The following is a 17,342-nucleotide window of genomic DNA, read 5'->3' on the forward strand; positions in this document are numbered from 1 at the left end:
AAGGGCATGCAGTGATCGGACATGGGGGAAATGGCTTCAAACTGAGAGAGGACAGGTTTAGATTAGATATTGGGGAAAAATCCTTGATGTGAGGGTAGTGAGGCCCTGATACAGGTTGCCTAGAGAAGCTGTGGATGCCCCATCCCTGGAAAGTGTTCAAGGCCAGGTTGACTGGGGCTTGGAGTTACCTGGACGAGGAGAAGGAGAAGGCTCCTCCGGGCGCGCCTCCCGGGCCACGATGGCAGCAGGCAGCACATGGCCCCGCTCCGCCCCTGAGGGCCGGGGTCCTGCCTGGGCGGAGCGGAATGAGCGCCACGGACCCGTCTGGATGGGCTGGAGACGGCTCTGGCCTCCGGGGGCCGCTGCTTTCCCTCTTGCAGACGGTCCTCGAGTGAGCGGCCCGCCCTGATTCCCGCGTGGGACGGCGGGGAGGCGGCCCAGGGTGAGCGGCGCTGTGAGGGCCGAGAGCGGCGGGAGGTGGCCCGGGGTGAGCGGCGCTGTGAGAGGAGAGAGGGGCAGGGGCAGCCAGGGATGAGCACTGCTCCGAGGGGAGAGAGGGGCAGGACGCGGCCCGGGGTGAGCGGCGCTGTGAGGGGAGAGAGGGGCAGGGTGCGGCCCAGGGTGAGCGCTCCTCCGAGGGGAGAGAGGGGCAGGGTGCGGCCCGGGGTGAGCGGCACTGAGAGGGGCAGAGGGCGGCACGGGGTGAGCGCTGCTCCGAGGGGAGAGAGGGGCAGGGTGCGGCCCAGGGTGAGCGGCGCTGTGAGGGGAGAGAGGGGCAGGGGCGGCCCGGGGTGAACGGCGCTGTGAGGGGCGAGAGGAGCAGGAGGCGGGCGCTTCGCTGTCCTCCGGGAAAGGAGCCGGGGGTGAGCGCTTTGCTGAGGGGAGAGAGGGCCGGAGGTGGCGGCGTTGGCTGTGAGCTTGGCTGGAAGCTGTGGGACGGGGCTGTCTGATTTTATTCTGAGTTACTTAAAGTGACTTAATAGCACCTGTTTAATTGCCGTTGTGGAAAGCGCGTTTCTGGTGGAGTTGGTTTGCAGTGTCACTTCGAAGACTACTCTGCTTTATTCGCAGGTTCATTTTAGTTTGTTTTCTCCTATACTTTTCATTTAAAGTAATTATATTGCGTCTTAACATTTGGAAAGCAAGTGCTGAAAATGCATTTCGGCAGAGCTCAGGGCATTGTTTCCCCTCAGGCAGCCGCTGTTTGGGTGGTGGTTCCCCTCAGACTCCTGGACATAAGGAACCCAGGAGTGTGCTTTTTATTACTACAAACTTCTCTAATAAAAGTACAGCGAGGTCTCCTCCAGAGACATAGTGAGCTTCACGTGCAGGTGTTGATAGCCCCTCCTACTTGTCGGTGTGTTCCTCTCCTAAAGAAATTTTCATCATTTAACAGCAGTATTCATTGTTGAGTTCTTGAATGCAGAAAGTGGTTTGCTGTTCAAACAAAAGAAATAAATGATAGAGAATTAGCCTTCCAAAATGAATGCTTAAATATCTTCAGAATATAACCCAAAAATACTTTAATTTGTGTGCCTGCCTGAATTAATCTTTAAATCCGTGCTTTTGCAGTTACCTGGCCCACAGCCACCTTTGGTCATACTCTAATGGCAACCTTTACATGATGGCAGAACCACTTAATCTTCAACATAATGAAGTTGCAGATGCAGATTTAAGCAACAGGGTCACAGGTACCAACTTACTGTTGAAAAGCTTTTAGTTTTGAGGCTGAGTTTCTGAACTGTCTAACAAAATCCAATATTTTGTAACCAAACAATACAGGGTATTTTTAACAAATGTAGAAACAGTACAGAAAGTTTTAACAGCAGCACAAGTGCAATAAGAGAGACTTTGTCCTAAGCGTGAAAGAGGTATCTTGACTTTATTCTTCTGTGATTGTGTATATGCTTTATTATTGATACACATCATCAGTATGAGTATGGCTTATAAATACAACTCCTAATTATCCAAACTTGTGCCTGCTGAAATGCCTCAGAAACTAAAAAAAAAAACACACCAGGATGGTTGAAGTGTTAGGGAATTTGGACCGATAAGTGGGAGTTGGAGTTCCTTCAGCAATGTTTCTTGCCTCTTAAGTGCCTCTGTACTGTCTGATCCATGTTCTCTTACTCCAAGTTGGGGAGAGGGAAAGGCTTTTGGGAGATCTGAACTAGCTTTATGTACAAACATCTTGAGTCTGGAGAGTTAATGAAATTTGATTTCATGTTAGGCAAGAGTTTTAGCTCAGGCAGAGTTTACAAGATTAACTTGCTTCCAGATTGGAAAAAAAGCCATGTAAGCTTTATGTTGTCTCAGTGGAGACCTTGGACAGGCCTGCCAGACTAAGATTTGAATGGCATATGTGGCCTAGAACAGAAACAAATTCTTTGTAGATGGATAAAAACAGAGTTCCTACTATATTGGTATGCAGGCTGAGCTGAATGTCTTCTAAGAGTTGTTCGGTAAAGAAAAACTCACAGGAAAGACCACAGGGTTTATAAGGCACTCACTGGAAAGTCAGAATCTCTTGTTTCAGTGTTTTGTTTCTCAGTATTGAGTGATAAGCACAGAAGGTGAAACTGTTGTTTTAATAATACCACTGATTGCATTGTCGAATAAATGTGGTATCAGAATGAAAGCAGGTGACTTCCAGAGTGTGTCATGGTCTAAGCATCTCTGTTTGCTCAGATGGGCTGGCAGAATAGTAGGAGTAGCCAAGAGCCTTGTTTTTCCTGCAAATATTCCATAACATAGGTATGTGTTAGTGTTGTTAATCAGATCCCTTTGCAAATACTTCTGCTTCTAGGAAGTTCTATGGAAGACAAAACTGGTAGAGAGAACTGCATAGCTGCAGCTGATAAAGAAAATACTGTGAGTTATTTCACTTTATAGTTGCCCCAAGTATTCTGAGCATTTCTAGATAGCGGGAATTATCAGCATGTATTTCTCTTTCTAGAACCTAGAATTTTTGTCTCCTTTTGTGGTCATATTTTTGTATACTAGAATATTTCTACCCTAATGGGCAGCTTTTTTCCAGTAAGAATGACTTCAGGTTTTTCTTCCACAGGTGTCACATCTTAATTGGATTAATGGGAAGCCAAAGAAATCGCAATGCTCCTCTAAGAGTGCTTTTTCTATTTGCTATGATAAGAGTTTCTTGAGTTTGTTAGTACCACCCCCTAAAGGAGGCACTTGCCATCGTTGTGGTCTGTTTGGTAAGTGCCTGCTCTTCTGTAGTCTGTGACATACAGTACATTTATCAGTGAAACCACATCAGGTTTGCTCAGAAACATTTTTAAATTAATGTAAATTTTTAACTCTCAGACACGAGTATAGATTATTCAGAATATAGTTGGAGTAACAGAACTGACAAGCAGAAGAGAGCATTTCTTTATGAAAAGTGGTGTGTTTTTTTCCCCTTAAATGTAGAAGGAATTTGGGACATTTGGGCAGCAAGGTCTAATAGCTGTATGTGGATACAAATACCTATTTTTATGTGCGGGGGAGCTGGTTTGTAAAGCAGTTATTTAAACAGTTTTTCCTTATGTGTTTTGCTTAGACTTCTCTTGTCTTTGTTTTTTTTTGTTTGTTTGTTTGTTTTAGGAAAGCTCAGATGTTCACGGTGTCTGCAAACATACTATTGCTCTGCAGATTGTCAGAAGAAAGACTGGGCAGCACACAGAGTAGTTTGTGAGCCCCTTAAACAGAAGTAAGTTTATTGAAAGTTCTGCTAAATAATCTTCACAGAAAGACAGTGTCCCTCCCACTACAACATAAATGGCCATGGGAAAGGCACTATTACAGTAAAATATGTTGCTTATTTTTAGGCTAGTACTGCATTATCTTATGCCTGTCATTATTATGTTAAATTATCATATTTGTAATTCTGCATTTTAGTGGATAAGGGTTGGCAAAAATCACATATTATGAACACAGCCTTTGATCTATTTGCAAGTAGGTTGTATTATTAATGCTACTTGTCAGACTTTGATTTTTCAAATTGACATGTTTTTCTTTGATTACAGTTTAGATAATAGCAAAACCAAGACGGGAGTTTTTCTTAAGGTATGGAATACAATTTTGACTATGTCTTGATTGGATCTACTGTGAGTGAGTGGCAGTGTGTTTCATTTATCTGTACAGAAAAGGAACAAGTTGCTCTTTTTAGAAAGATCAGTGCTTCAAATGAAAAGTTGCTGGGAGAAGCATTCAGAAAAGTGTTACTTCTAGAGCTCTTAAAAGCACTTATCAGACAACCTTGCTTCTTTTTGATAAAAACATTTGTGACAAAGTTAAAAATCAAGACATGTACGATGTTGCTAGAGAAATACTGTGGGAAGGAAGCAGATGTAGTGTGTCCAATTCAGAAAACTTCTGGTGTCTTGTTTTTGCGAAAAAATCATGAGCTGACTTTTAGAGCCATGGGAATTGATTAGAGAAGGACATTTACTGTAGTATTATACAGTAACAGATGCAGATAAGCTATTGTTTCTTTGCTGTAGGAGGAACTAAAGATGACACAGGTCTTTGTAGTGTATTGAAGCCTCTCTTGATCATACTTTGAGCCACACGTTTCTTCCAGTTTTCCTTTGAACTTTTCTACAGGAGTTGATTTTTCTGTCTTTGTGGTTTTTTGGGATCACATTTATGAAGGTGAATAAGTTTGCATACTTCCAACTAGCCTCGTGTTTGCTCTGTAGAACTCCTTTGTAATGTAATACTTTGGAGTGGCTTATTCATCTGTTTAACTTTTTGTAGTAGTTTAGAAAGGAGACTTCATATCATGTGACTCCTGTTAGTTCCTGTGTGTGTACTTGTGACTGGGTTCTAATGAAACTGATCAGCTGATATACCAAATGGTATATGAATAAAACAATATGAATAAAAGATTTGCAGTCACTTTATTTCCAAAGAGCAGAAGGGGTTTTATTTATCTTGTTAACCTTTTGAAGCTCTCATAAGTTCTGCAGAAGTAAGAGAGCTTAGATTGCATGTTGAATTATATTAAGGCAGATTAAATTAAATTATTAGAATTTTTAAAAATGGATGCCCGCAAATAAAGCAGTAGCTATAATCTACTCTGGGGTGTTAAGGTTATGAGGAAGCAGTTGGAATTCAATTCTTCTTATTTATGAGAGCATCCTTAGTGGGAATTTTAGCTGAGTTGTCCTGTAAAACAGCTGTGAGGTGAATGTGTGAGTCTTCAGCACTTGTTCTTCATTGATGTTCAGTATATCTCTGCAGTGTTTCTTGAACTGTGTTACTACAAGGAACTACAGCTGAACAGCTCCATATTAAACATAACTTGTACCTGTTTTAAATAGAATAGTTCAACTTTTGGGAATTCTTTATTTTTATCTTAATTTCCCAATTCTTTAGAAGAGAGTGCAGAAGTTAGTTGAATTGATAACACTTCAGGCCCCAACAGCAGCTTTAATATGCAAGGCAATATTTCTGAAGGCCTTAATTATTTTGTCACTTAAATAGGGGGAAATAATCTGCTATCCCTTCGTCTAATTATAATTATTTCCGGTCCATTAAGTGTTTCTTTGCCCATTATGATCCAAAAGGAAAAAGATGAAATGAAGGCATTGCAAGCTTTTTTTTCCTCAGCTCATGGGAATGCACTATTCACTAACTGATGTTGATACATTACAGGAGGAAGTGAGATTGAGTTTTGCTGTAGATGTTGTTCTTCCAGATTCTGGTAAGTGCTTGGTTGTGTGGGTAAAAAAACCCAAGAGAATTAAGACCTTTATGTTCACACCTCTCCCCAACACCTGTAACAGATGAGTGTTCTTTCTTTTGCCCTCCTTCCTCTGGTCACTCTCCCAACCTCTCCCTTGACTTTTAATTTTTTTTCAATTCTACTTTATTTCACCTTTCCATAAAATGTCAGTACCTGAAATACCCTTGCTAAGCTTTATAACTTTAAATTTTTTAAGGTTGCTTTTACAATAGAATTGTATTAACTTCAGTGTGTTCTGGATTATCTTGTATATTTTTCTGTTTTAATAGATGCATGAAAATTTGGTACCACTTTGTTTCTTTCTCATGCATTTTTAACTCTTAAAAAATTACAGTGTCAATTTCTAGTTCCACATGAGATTTTACCAGCTTTCGTTATATTTCATACCTGTTCCCTAAGTATCCCAAAGAATGAACCATCATTGGATATTGCTGTATCCAGCTGGAGAACTCTATAAGCATATTTCTGTTTCTAACTTAGCAAGCTTCAGTGAGAGACAAGCCAAGCACCAGACCTTTGAAGAGTCAGAATTCAGATTTTCAGTTTAGCTGGTTTGATTGTCAAAACAGATCAATACGTGCAGGTGAACCTTTTGTCGTGTGGAAGACATTATTGTTTAGTTTTCCTCTGGCTGCATAGCAGGAACAATGTAGTGCCAAGACAATATTAATTTCATTGATCTGCGGGCCACAGAAATGTTCAGGTTGTTGATCCTCTTAGCTTGCTAAACTTGCTCATGTGCAGGAAATTTATCTCCATGCAATACTGTGCAGTCTGTCAAAGGATGGTTCATTTTAGTCCCTTGTAAATTCAACTGGTTAAGGATTGTGCTGGGCATATTTCACAGTACTCTAGTGGTGAAGTGATGTGTAACCTGCCAGCCTTTTGGAGAGAAGATCATATAAATATCACTGCATTCTTGAAATGTTCCATGCATTCATTCCAGACTTTATAAGCAACTGAAACACCTGTATTGAGGTTTTGTTTTGAAAATAATGGTATTGAAAGTTTGGAATACTGCTTCATGCATCAGAAATTGAGTACGTAATAGCTGAGAAACCAAGATTTACAAAGACATCTTGACTAAATCATTACATACTCAGTGTTGTAAATAATGAGGTAAGTTATGAATCCTTGTGTATGAAAAGCTATAATCAGTTTTTCAGCTCACAGTCTTTAGTGACTGCAAGTAAACGTTGATTGTTACTGCTTTGCTCATTTTATAAAGTCAGACAGTCTTAGAGCTGTGAATGTGCTCAGAGAACTCAAATAGTTGAGCTACTCTGAAATTACCTTTGTTTTGCATTTTAAACATTAAGTGCTGAACAAATAAGTAGAACATGCTCACTATGTGATAGGGATATAGATCTGGCTCAGAGAATGGAGTGAAACTAGCTAATGGCTATTTTGTATGATAAATCATTTATTCTTGCATCTGTGTTTTAGAAGACGGCCTAAAGAAAGTTCCCTTAGAAATGAAGTCTCATTTAACTTCAGGGAGTGATGCCAAAGGATACTCTCCAAGAGGTAAGCAAGCAAATCAAACTAAACTTGAGGAATTATAGGTCCTCCTGTGCTGCATGATACTCTAGCTGCTCACTAGCATCACCTCAGACTTAAAAATGTTGGCTAATGGAGCTTCCTTCAGGTCACTACTGACATCAGCTCATACATATTTTAATAGTATAAAACATTTCTATAGTCATTATTATGTGGGAATTAATTTCATAATATGACAGGAGCCTTCAAAGTCCAAAGCATCAATAAAAAGAATAAACTATTTCAGTATGTTTATATTTTTAAAGTGAGCTGGCTTTTGATTGGCAGTCTTTTTTCTTTTTTATGTACAGAATCAGAAAACCATTCAAAGAGAAGTGAAAAAAAACTACCCGAGGTTGAAGATGCTCCTCACTGTGCTAATTCAGTTGCCAAGTTTGTCTCTTTAAATATTGGAGATGAATTTTCTGGTGTGGTTTCCCACATTCAAAATCCAGACACCTTTTTTTGTCAGCGGATGCAAAGTGCCTGTAAGTGATAGGTTGGAAATGGGATCTAGAATGCCTAGTATGGCATTTTTCTCATTGGTAGGGAGTGGTTGGAGGAAGGTGGATTTTTCTTCTGTGGGCATATGCAGCCTTTTAATTCTGGGTAGGCAGTATGAAAGTGTGTCCTTTGGGAAGACAAGATGACCTCATCATCTGCCTGTTGTTAGAAGAGCTATCTTCCTTAGTTTCTTGGCATGACTCCACTAGCTTGCTTTCAATTTGCATTGGCTTCAGCTTTGTCCCTTTGCTGAAAAAATCCATCACTGGTTTTCCCTGTCTGTTCACTGCTGTCATTCCTCAGACACATATGAGGACTCTCTTGGATGTTAATGATTGAATAGTCCTAGTCTGATCAATGTTAAACATTTGAAATAATCTCCATTAGACTACAAGATGTTCTTCCAGGCTTTGAGCTTAATTATTTTGTAATAATTGCAAGACAAGCTATGTACCAAAACCTATCTATTTTAACATCAGGTCAACTTGCTGAGCTTGAAGCATCTCTTAATGAATACTGTGACAAATTTCCCAGTAGTCCATCTTTCCGTCCTGCTGCTGGCAATGTGTGCTGTGCCCAGTTCACAGGTAAAAATGGAGTGAAAATAATAAGTTATGTCACTTAAATTTATTACCAAATAGATACATAATTATGTTTAGAAATGTTTCATGTAGAGTTTATTTGTCTCTGATTTTAGCTGTGGATAATGCGTGGTAGTGATTTCAAAAATTATGTCTATAAAATATCTATTTCAAAGTGTTCCTTTATTGAGCAAACTCATAACTCTGAATTCTGATTATTTAGAATAGTTTTGTAAGAGATCATGGAAAAATTGGGGATTTTACGTGGCTAAGTACTATTTCCCCAGGGTTGGAAATAAATATATCTTTGAAATTTCAGTCCCCAACAGAAACACAGAAGAAATGGGACTATATGTCATGATGCTGCTCTGATGGACTGCTTCTCAAAATGCTACTTAGCCAACACCTGGTAGTCCTGAGCTGTACTGAGATGCATGTATTTTTATATTGTTCTGTAAAAAAAAATCATTCTGTTCTCAGACATTACATCTGTATCTTCTTTTCTAGAAGACAACCTTTGGTATCGTGCTGCTGTTACAGCTTATGCTTCTGAAAGCACTGTTTTGGTGGACTATATGGATTATGGTAACTCTGACTCTCTTCCACTGACCAGACTTCGTCCTATAATTCCAAGCTTAATGGACTTGCCAGCTCAAGCCATAAGATGTAGCCTGGCAGGTATGAAGTAAATGATAAACAGTTTTAACCTAGATAGGGGAAAAACAAGTGGTATTACATAACCATCACACTTGTAGTATCTCACATTGAAACATGGGGAAGGATAGAGGTAATGGTTGGCATTATTTCCAGAATTCTTACCTGTCATGGCATATCTATAAAATGTGAAAAATATTTGCAGTGGTTGTACCTGTCCACACATTGGTGAGAGACTGACCTCAGAACCTTTCCATACTATGTGACTTTTTAGGTGTAAAGCCACCATTAGGAACATGGACCTCAGAAGCTATTTCTTACATGAAAAAACTGGTGAAAGACAAAGTGTTGACAGTAAAAGTAGTGGATAAAGAGAGTTCTAGATCTGTGGTGGAGCTTACAGATGCATCAGGCACTCCAGCAATAAATATATCGAGCCTTCTCATCGAGGAAGGCTGTGCAGCTGAGGAACTGAGCATGGCCTTACCAGCAGCCAGAGGGAGTGATGTTGAGCAAGCCAAGGGTGAGTATGAACACATCTTGCTGCACTGGCATTATTTAACCCCCAGTTAGGGTGGGTACAGAGAATGCAAGCTCTGGTAAGAGCTTTTCAGTCTGGCTCATCAAGTCTAGCCTTCACCAGTCCAAAGTTTAGCCATGGCAACTTAGCCACAAAGAAATTGTGTGTCTGAATGTGTGTGTCAGGCATAGCAAAGTTGTAATTGCCTGCTTTTGAAAGCTGGTACTTAGTCTGGTTAGAAGTCTTAAAATTTCCACTTGAAGTAAGTTATTACCTGCTTGTTCTTACGCCCTTATCCATTAAGTGCAAATAATATTTCCTTTGTTTTCATTGTCCTATATTTTACATGTAAACCCACATACTTAGTCTTTGAAAATTTGACTGTAATAGCTTATGAAGCTTCAAGTCTATGCTTAAATTGCATTGTTTAAATTTAGTGGCCAAAGCTTCAATTGGAGAGATTTTTGCAAAAGTTATGTTGGATTTCTTTGAAATCTCGGGGAAGATTCCTGGCTTCTCTCATATGAAGCATGCTAAGTTCCTTTTTTTCCATACTGTATCTGGCAAACATATGTATTCTCTTCTGATCCATTGGTACTGAAAACTTTTTTTGTCTAGTCTATGTTCAAATAAGTTCAGTCTTTCTCACTAGATGCTTTGTGGCCAGGACACAATTATTCCTTGTCTTTGTTCAGAAGAGTAAGGAATCTTACAAAAAATTCAAATAAACAGTAACTTTCTGTATCTAAGCACGTTTTGATCTATGGCCTTCATCGAGGACCTGTTATATTCTTCACTGGTTTACTGGTTATCTCTCACCTTCTTGTAATTTCCATTACTGAGCAGAGCTGTTGAATGCAGGTTTTAAACAGTGTGTTCTCCAGTGTGCTATGATTTAGTGTTCCCATGGTGTATTGTACAGCTTGTGTTAAATAATAAGCTTCTTTCAGGTACCTGAGTATAATATACAGTGCAAATTTCTGCAACCAGTATTTCTAATAATCTTTTTTGCTCTTCCTCCTTAGATTGTTTCCAGTAGTCTTGGTGGCAGGTGTTTCCCTCTTCTACGCTCCCTACCTTGTTTCCAGGAAATAAAGTTTTCAGTGTCCCTCTTGCATAGGCTGTTGCCAGCTAGTCTTTACCTCTTTGTGTGATTATTCTTCCCTGCTACCTATGGCTTGCTCTTTTTGGCAATGAAGAAATACATTAAACAACTGTCATATTTCTCCTACTTGGTTTTACTCTGCAAAGAAGCTCTCACTGGTAATTAGTCTGTTGGACAGTTTATAACAAGAAATTTGAGGATGCAAATGAGCATTCGGGATGGTTTTTTTCCTGTAAAAATTACTTTAATTTGATTTAATTCTATGCTTTTCTCTGTCCTCTCTAGAGGACACAAGGAACAAAAGAATGTGCAAGTGGATTAAATTAACTCTTAACCAAACACTGAGTGTCATAGTGTGTACAGTTTACAGTCCTGGAGAATTCTACTGTCAGATTTCAAACAGCCATGGTAAGTTTATTCAGCTTAATTCTTTCTGATAGTTTCTTTGCTTTCTGATTTGTCATTTATTATATTTCTAATGAGCTACTATGTCAAGTAAGCTTACAGCACGAAGGCTTACCTTTGAGGTTTTTATCTAAGAATAAAAGTGGAGTGACAAAGAAATTGGATCATGGTATTGAAATCTGAAAATGTTGAAGATAAGCAGTAGAGGAAATTGAAAGAGTTACCATAACCTAGACAAAGGACATCTTAATTTTTTTTCCACTGGAAGAGTGGCCAGGCATTGGAATAAGTTGTCCAGGAAGCTGGTGAGGTCATTGTGTCTGGAAGCATTTGGATATGGTACTTGGTCATTATGGTGATGCTGGGTTGATGGTTGGACTAAATGATCTAGAAGGTCTTTTCCTCCCTTCATGATTTAGTGATTCTATTAACAAAAGCAAATAAGAGATATGTTCCCTGTGCCAAGACAGTATTTACTGGAGCTCTCTTCTAGTGTGCTCTTGTAATTTATAAAAACTTAGAGATATAATTGTAACACAAAAATGGGAAAATGCAGCCATTGGGATGTGACTTCCTATTGGATTAGTTAAAAAGTAATCTTGTTTGTCTACCAGAAGTTTGTATAAAGACTTCTGATAGCCACTGGCTTTTTAAATGCTAGAAAAAGAATGTGACAAAATTCAGTGGCTGAAGAGGGAGCTAAAGGCATTCAAACAAAAAATATGGGGCAGCTCTTAAAAAGTGAGGGACGTTTGTTCCTTGACTTACGTAGTCAAGGAATACATCTGAAGGTTCACAGGTAAACTATAGAGTGAATAGCACTGATAAAGTTCAAGCCAGCTCATTTCATTGATCTCATCTTTGGTTTTTTCCTTTCTAATTTTCAGAGTTGCTTGCTCTAAGCTCGCTTAACAAATCGTTGTCTGAATACTGTCAGAAAACACCACCAGATGTTTTTGAGCCTGAGAAGGGAGACCCTTGCTGTGCTTTTTACTCTGGCAAGTAACAGACTAAAATAGTTTTGTTTCTATAGGGTAAACATGAAATATTAGCTGATAGTTTGCAGTGGCAGAGGACAACAAAGAATTATACTTATTTACTAACAAGTGAAAGCTAGTAGACTTAGCAAATGTGTGAAGTACTTATTAATTTTCTTTTTAATCTCTTTTGAAATTAGAGGATGGTAACTGGTATCGTGCTGTGGTGCAAAGTATCACTTCAGATGGAAGTGTTCGAGTGAGCTTTGTGGACTATGGAAATACTGAGGAAGTACCACTGCATAATATCCGACACATCTCATCCTCATTCCTAAAACTTCCATTTCAAGCAATTAAATGCTGGCTCTCAGGTGAATCTTATGAATTTTCTCTTACAAGAGCTCTTGCATTTAGAGACTTGCTGCTTTGGGGGAAGGAGGTGATCACAGGGAATACTGTGCACAACTCAGTTCTTTTGGGTTTGTTTGTTTGCTTTCTCTCCGCGCTCCTGCCAGATCTCTGGAGTGATGTGCATGGCCTTTGCTAACTGCTTTATTGGTCAAAGGGAGCTTGCTTAGTTCTGCTTCATCTGTAGTACTTACTGGTTTTTGGTTGTTGCCTTGCTAGGAGTAAATGGTTTTTTTTGTGTAACTTCATTTCTCAGAATTTTTCCAGGCAAAGGAGCTAATCTGTTTCAATGAAGCAAGTTGGCCCTTCAGTTTTCTTTCATTTGACTCCTGAAGAGTCTGGCACTGTACTGCTGTTTCTCAATGTTCTGCAAATTCCTTTTCCACACCATTCTAAATTCTGCAGAACCTTTCTTTGTTTCTGATGTAGTCTGCTTGATTTAAAAATGAAAAATGTGGAAACAGGAAAAAGCTCAAGGCCTCATTTCATTCAAGTGTCTTCTGCTATTCCCCCACCCACCCTTAAAACACTTAGCTTTTGTCTGCTCCTTCAATAAAAAGGCCTGATTATACTGATTCAAAAACAGTCTTAATAACGTTGTTTGTGCTAAGGCAAAGGATTTACTTGCTTGAATCATAATATATAGAAGATGAAACTTGAGAGTCCTGAGGAAATGGGGGTATTTAGAAAAAAGGAGGAAGAGAGGCAGCAGTTAACAGGATGAAGGACAATGTGTTGCCCTAGGATAGTAAAAGTAGCCTTGATATTTCAGGGTAGGCTCTAAAGAAATTTTTTAAAAGTATTTTTAAAGGAAATTATAATGTTGAGGAAAGTCAATGAATGGAGATATTTTAACAGTTATTTTACTTCCTAGGTGTAAAGCCTGGAAATAGCAAATGGAATCCAGAAGCTACAAGAAGATTTCATATGTGCACTTCAGGCTTAGAACTTCAAGCCACAGTAACTTCCCTTTCTGAAGATGGGGCAGGTGTAGTGCTTACTGATAATTCCACAGATTGTCCAAAAATGATCAATGAGATACTAACTTCAGAAAAACTGGTTGTAAAGGAAGTTCTACAAGATAAAAATTACTTTCCAAACAAGTCTGTTGACCAAAAAGGTAATTGAAGGAATGTTAACTTTTAGATTTAACAAAAATTTTCAGTATTCCAGCCTTTAACTGTTATTTTCTTGTTCAACTACTAGAAAATATTTGGTTATATTTTCAGTTCTTACAGCTGAACACCAGCTGCCCTGCAGGTGGCATTACAGACAAAAAGGAAAAGATAAAAATAGCTGTGTTTGTTTTAAGTGTGTGTTGTTTGACTCTCTGGGAATCAGAAAATTAGAAGTTTTTTATGACTGAAACTTTTCTCATGTTTGCTTTTCAAGATCTTATTTTTTCTGAGGTGTTTTTTACTTTAGCCACTTTTATATGCCAACAGTTTATGAACAGCCAAATAAGCATCAGTTATCTTGGTTTAGGCTTGTCTTCCTGAACGGAAGGACACATAGTCGTGTCTAAAATTCAAAAAATTATCATAAATATCAAATAATATAATACTTCCTTAAAATAAATGTATGCTTGGAGGTTAGTGATAACACTGCATTTTCTTACAATTTTTATTAGAAATCTCACTTGGGCACTGGAAGTCAATTGAATTGGCTGTAGATGAAACCATGTCTGTCTGGGTAACAGAAGTTGTAAGCCCAGACTTGTTCTATGCTGTACCAGTTCCAAATAAAGGTAAGAAAAAGTGTTCATTGTTCCTAATACCATCAAGAAGTCACTATTGCAAGCTAGTTAATAAAGTGAATGTGTGTAGTGAACTGAACAGTGTAGAAATCTATCTTGGACAGTAGGAAAACATAAAAAATGTGAAAGGTGGGAGCAGAGGGCCTGAAGTATGCTCTTCATTGTACCCAGATGTGGTTAGTGAATGTGGGCTTTCTCTGCAGGTCAAAAGAATCTCCTGAAGGAGCTGATTTCACTGGAAGACTATTGTAGATCTTGTAACAAGCAGCCCTTCCAACCAAAACTGGGTGAAGCCTGTTGTGCTCAGTTTTCAGGTGAGACAATTGTCTGTCCTTCCATTTCCTTGGCCAATGTAAAACACAGCTTTCATTTTTTGCTTTAGACAAAGGAAAAACACTAACTTGAACGTGCTTATGGATCTCTTAATTGTGCTTCTTGTCAATTGGCCTTTTATATATCCACCAGAGTATATAAAAATTCTGGAAAACTCTACAGTTTCTTGTTCTCAGGATAAACTCTTTTTATAAGATGATTTTTCACACGTGACCATTCTTGTCCCAATCTTTTCAGGTAATGGCAATTGGTACAGAGCTGTTGTTCTGGAAGCTTCCCAGTCTGCAGTGAAAGTACTGTATGGAGACTATGGCAGCACAGAAACTTTACCCCTTTCAAAGGTGCTGCCAATCACTGATTCCTATTTAAAGCTGCCTTTTCAGACAATTACATGTTCACTTGCAGGTAAAAGAACCTCTCCAAAATAAGCAAAAAAAACCCCACCCCAGAAACCCCTGACTGGTTTTCTTGAACATTATAAATTTGTACCTCTTCTGATTGGTAGTGTTAATTCCTTAATACTGATAAACAGCATGGTGATCTCCTGAAATGGTATATTGGTAAACATGGTAAAAGCTGGTTTAGAAAACATGTTTTTAGTTCGTTATCTTTAGAATTCAAGCTATTTATATTAGGAAAATTTAGCATCGTATTTTCCAAAACATGTATGTACGATTTAAGTTACAGCTTAAAGGAATTATTTATATAACAAACTTGATTTTCCTTTTTCTGTAGGAATAGAGAAAGCTGAGTGGTCTCCATTAGTGCTTGACAAGTTGAAAAAACTATTATTAAAGCAACACGTCACAATTACAGTGAAAGGGATTAATGGGAATGTTAATTTAGTAACAGTGGAGAAACACTTGGACAATGGTTATGTGAATATAGCTGACAAACTGCTGAAGGAGGGTTTGGTCACATCCTGCACTGCTGAAAAATCTCATAGTGAACATCAAGGTACATACTTTGGCTTGATTACTTCAGTTTGCTTATTCTGAGGAACTTGCAAGCACGGGGGGTGGCTAAATGACTTTTCCTTCTAAAAATCCTGGACAATGCCACGTATCGCCTCTTAAATTAGGGAAGGAAAGTATGTGTGTATTTTGCTCATTCACTTTGGTTTTTGTAGGTAATGGAGGTGAGACCACCTGCTGCTGCACAGAATTAAAAGTCCAAGTAAGATTCACTCTAAGCAATACTTTCTTTTTTATGTTTCCAGAATTCAAAAGAAACTCTCTGTAGGAAGCAAATGGGAGTAGGGGGAATACTCAAACATGGAAGTGTTGTGAAATGTATCCTGACACTTCTTATCAGGTTTTTTTATATACGGTAATAATTGGAGCATCCTGAAGCTGAGGGAGGATGGTGTTTAGGGCACACAGACTTCATTAGTCTGTACTTTGCCCCAAAGACAACTCTTACTTCAATTTTTTAGAGTTTGAAGTCTCAGGAGTGGTACTTTCTCTGTTGTCAAATTTAAGATGTTAATCTCAATCTTAATTTTGAGTATTTAATCAGTTTGGTTTTAGGAAGCTGCTTCAGGAGAAAAAAGGAGGGGAGGGACACACATCGAAAAAGGGAAGTCAGCTACAATTCTGTTGGCTTTTATCCTCCTCCAGAATATTTTACATAAGAAAGGAACTAAATATTTATTGGATTAATACAGTACTTGGCTGAGTTTGTCATATTAGCATCTACCGTGATCTGAAATCTGTAATTAGAAAAAGCCAGAATTGTATACATGTAACTCTTTCTGCTTATTCCACAGCTTGAAAAGCATAAGCAAGTCCTACTCTTTCTTTTAAACAAGTTTGGGAATCCAGATGGATTCACTGATATGAAAAATCTGTTGAAGCAGTAAATCTCTGACATGCACGATTTCTTTTGCATGTCCACCAAGTTGCTGCAGTTCCTTTTTTAGAAGATCAAGAGCATCAGGTTAAAAAATGAGAGTCACTTTGTAGAAACTGTGCTGTTTAAGTACCTGCATTTATCTGTATGCTTGGATTGTTACTGTGACACAAGTATGTAACTTAGAGGATTGAAAAGCTGCAAGCTAGAGTTTCTGTTCTGTTCTCGTTTTATTGCACCATGTGCTACTAAACTTTTTGCTTGTATTTTCTTGTTGAATGCACAGAAGTTCATGGAATGGCCATTACATTGTGAGTCTGTTCTGCAGACTTGCATTTGAAATTATTGTAATTGTAAGGCTCACTTAACTTTGGTGCCATTTATATTACTTGAAAAACTATCTTTTTTGATTACTCATCTTTCAACCTAATTTCTGGTCTGAAGTTAGACAGAGATTTGTTCTTCATAAACTTGATTTCAGCATCATTAAAGGTTGAATGCTGTCTTGGACTGCATACAGGTAGTTCTCTCTAAAATCAGTAAACACTTTAATGTGCACAGTTCTTTCTTTACACTTATGCTGTATAATACGCATTTGTGAATGTTATTTTGAAGTGAATGTTATTTTGAAGTGAATTGTGTTGAAGCTGTTTTGTGTGTAGCTACATCATCAGGATTTCTACCCCATCAAGTGTTCACATCATAATTAAAAAAAACTCATTCTGGGCTATTACAAAAATACTGAATCAAATTATTAAGAGATTTTCAGTGTTTCTTCAACTGAATACCTAGTTGTCATTTCGGACTAATTCAGGAATGTCAGATTACTGTTTGTGGAACACAGTAGACATTTGCTGATTAAAACTGCAGGGTCAGCCTTTTTGTCCACTTAAAACACATACTTCAAGTTTGGGTTTTTGCAGATTGGAAGAATCTTGAGATTAAAATTGTTGCAAAATA

The 17,342-nt window shown here is 38.5% G+C and overlaps 1 protein-coding gene across 1 annotated transcript; it reads left to right on the forward strand.

Moving 5' to 3' along the window:
• Positions 1–298: 298 nt before the first annotated feature.
• Positions 299–17,342, forward strand: TDRD1 (tudor domain containing 1). The gene is made up of 22 exons (XM_088169354.1): positions 299–442; positions 1,573–1,691; positions 2,807–2,871; positions 3,068–3,215; positions 3,604–3,709; positions 4,026–4,065; positions 5,659–5,707; positions 7,196–7,276; positions 7,600–7,776; positions 8,272–8,379; positions 8,881–9,051; positions 9,302–9,550; positions 10,938–11,060; positions 11,945–12,055; positions 12,235–12,405; positions 13,317–13,562; positions 14,073–14,189; positions 14,402–14,512; positions 14,769–14,936; positions 15,267–15,488; positions 15,661–15,707; positions 16,300–17,342. The coding sequence occupies exons 2-22, from the start codon at positions 1,622–1,624 to the stop codon at positions 16,390–16,392; spliced, it is 2,673 nt and encodes an 890-aa protein (XP_088025480.1). The 5' UTR covers positions 299–442; positions 1,573–1,621; the 3' UTR covers positions 16,393–17,342.

This window comes from Sturnus vulgaris, chromosome 8 (assembly GCF_052056855.1).
Source record: "Sturnus vulgaris isolate bStuVul1 chromosome 8, bStuVul1.hap1, whole genome shotgun sequence".
In the NCBI taxonomy this organism is placed as follows: Eukaryota; Metazoa; Chordata; class Aves; order Passeriformes; family Sturnidae; genus Sturnus; species Sturnus vulgaris.

Bases quoted from the DNA above. Each gene is read 5' to 3' on its own strand.
- TDRD1 (XM_088169354.1), top strand. From the start codon at position 1,622: ATGATGGCAGAACCACTTAATCTTCAACATAATGAAGTTGCAGATGCA. The intron at 3,216-3,603 runs GTAAGTGCCTGC...TGTTTGTTTTAG, and splicing joins CCATCGTTGTGGTCTGTTTG to GAAAGCTCAGATGTTCACGG. The intron at 12,406-13,316 runs GTGAATCTTATG...TTTACTTCCTAG, and splicing joins AATTAAATGCTGGCTCTCAG to GTGTAAAGCCTGGAAATAGC.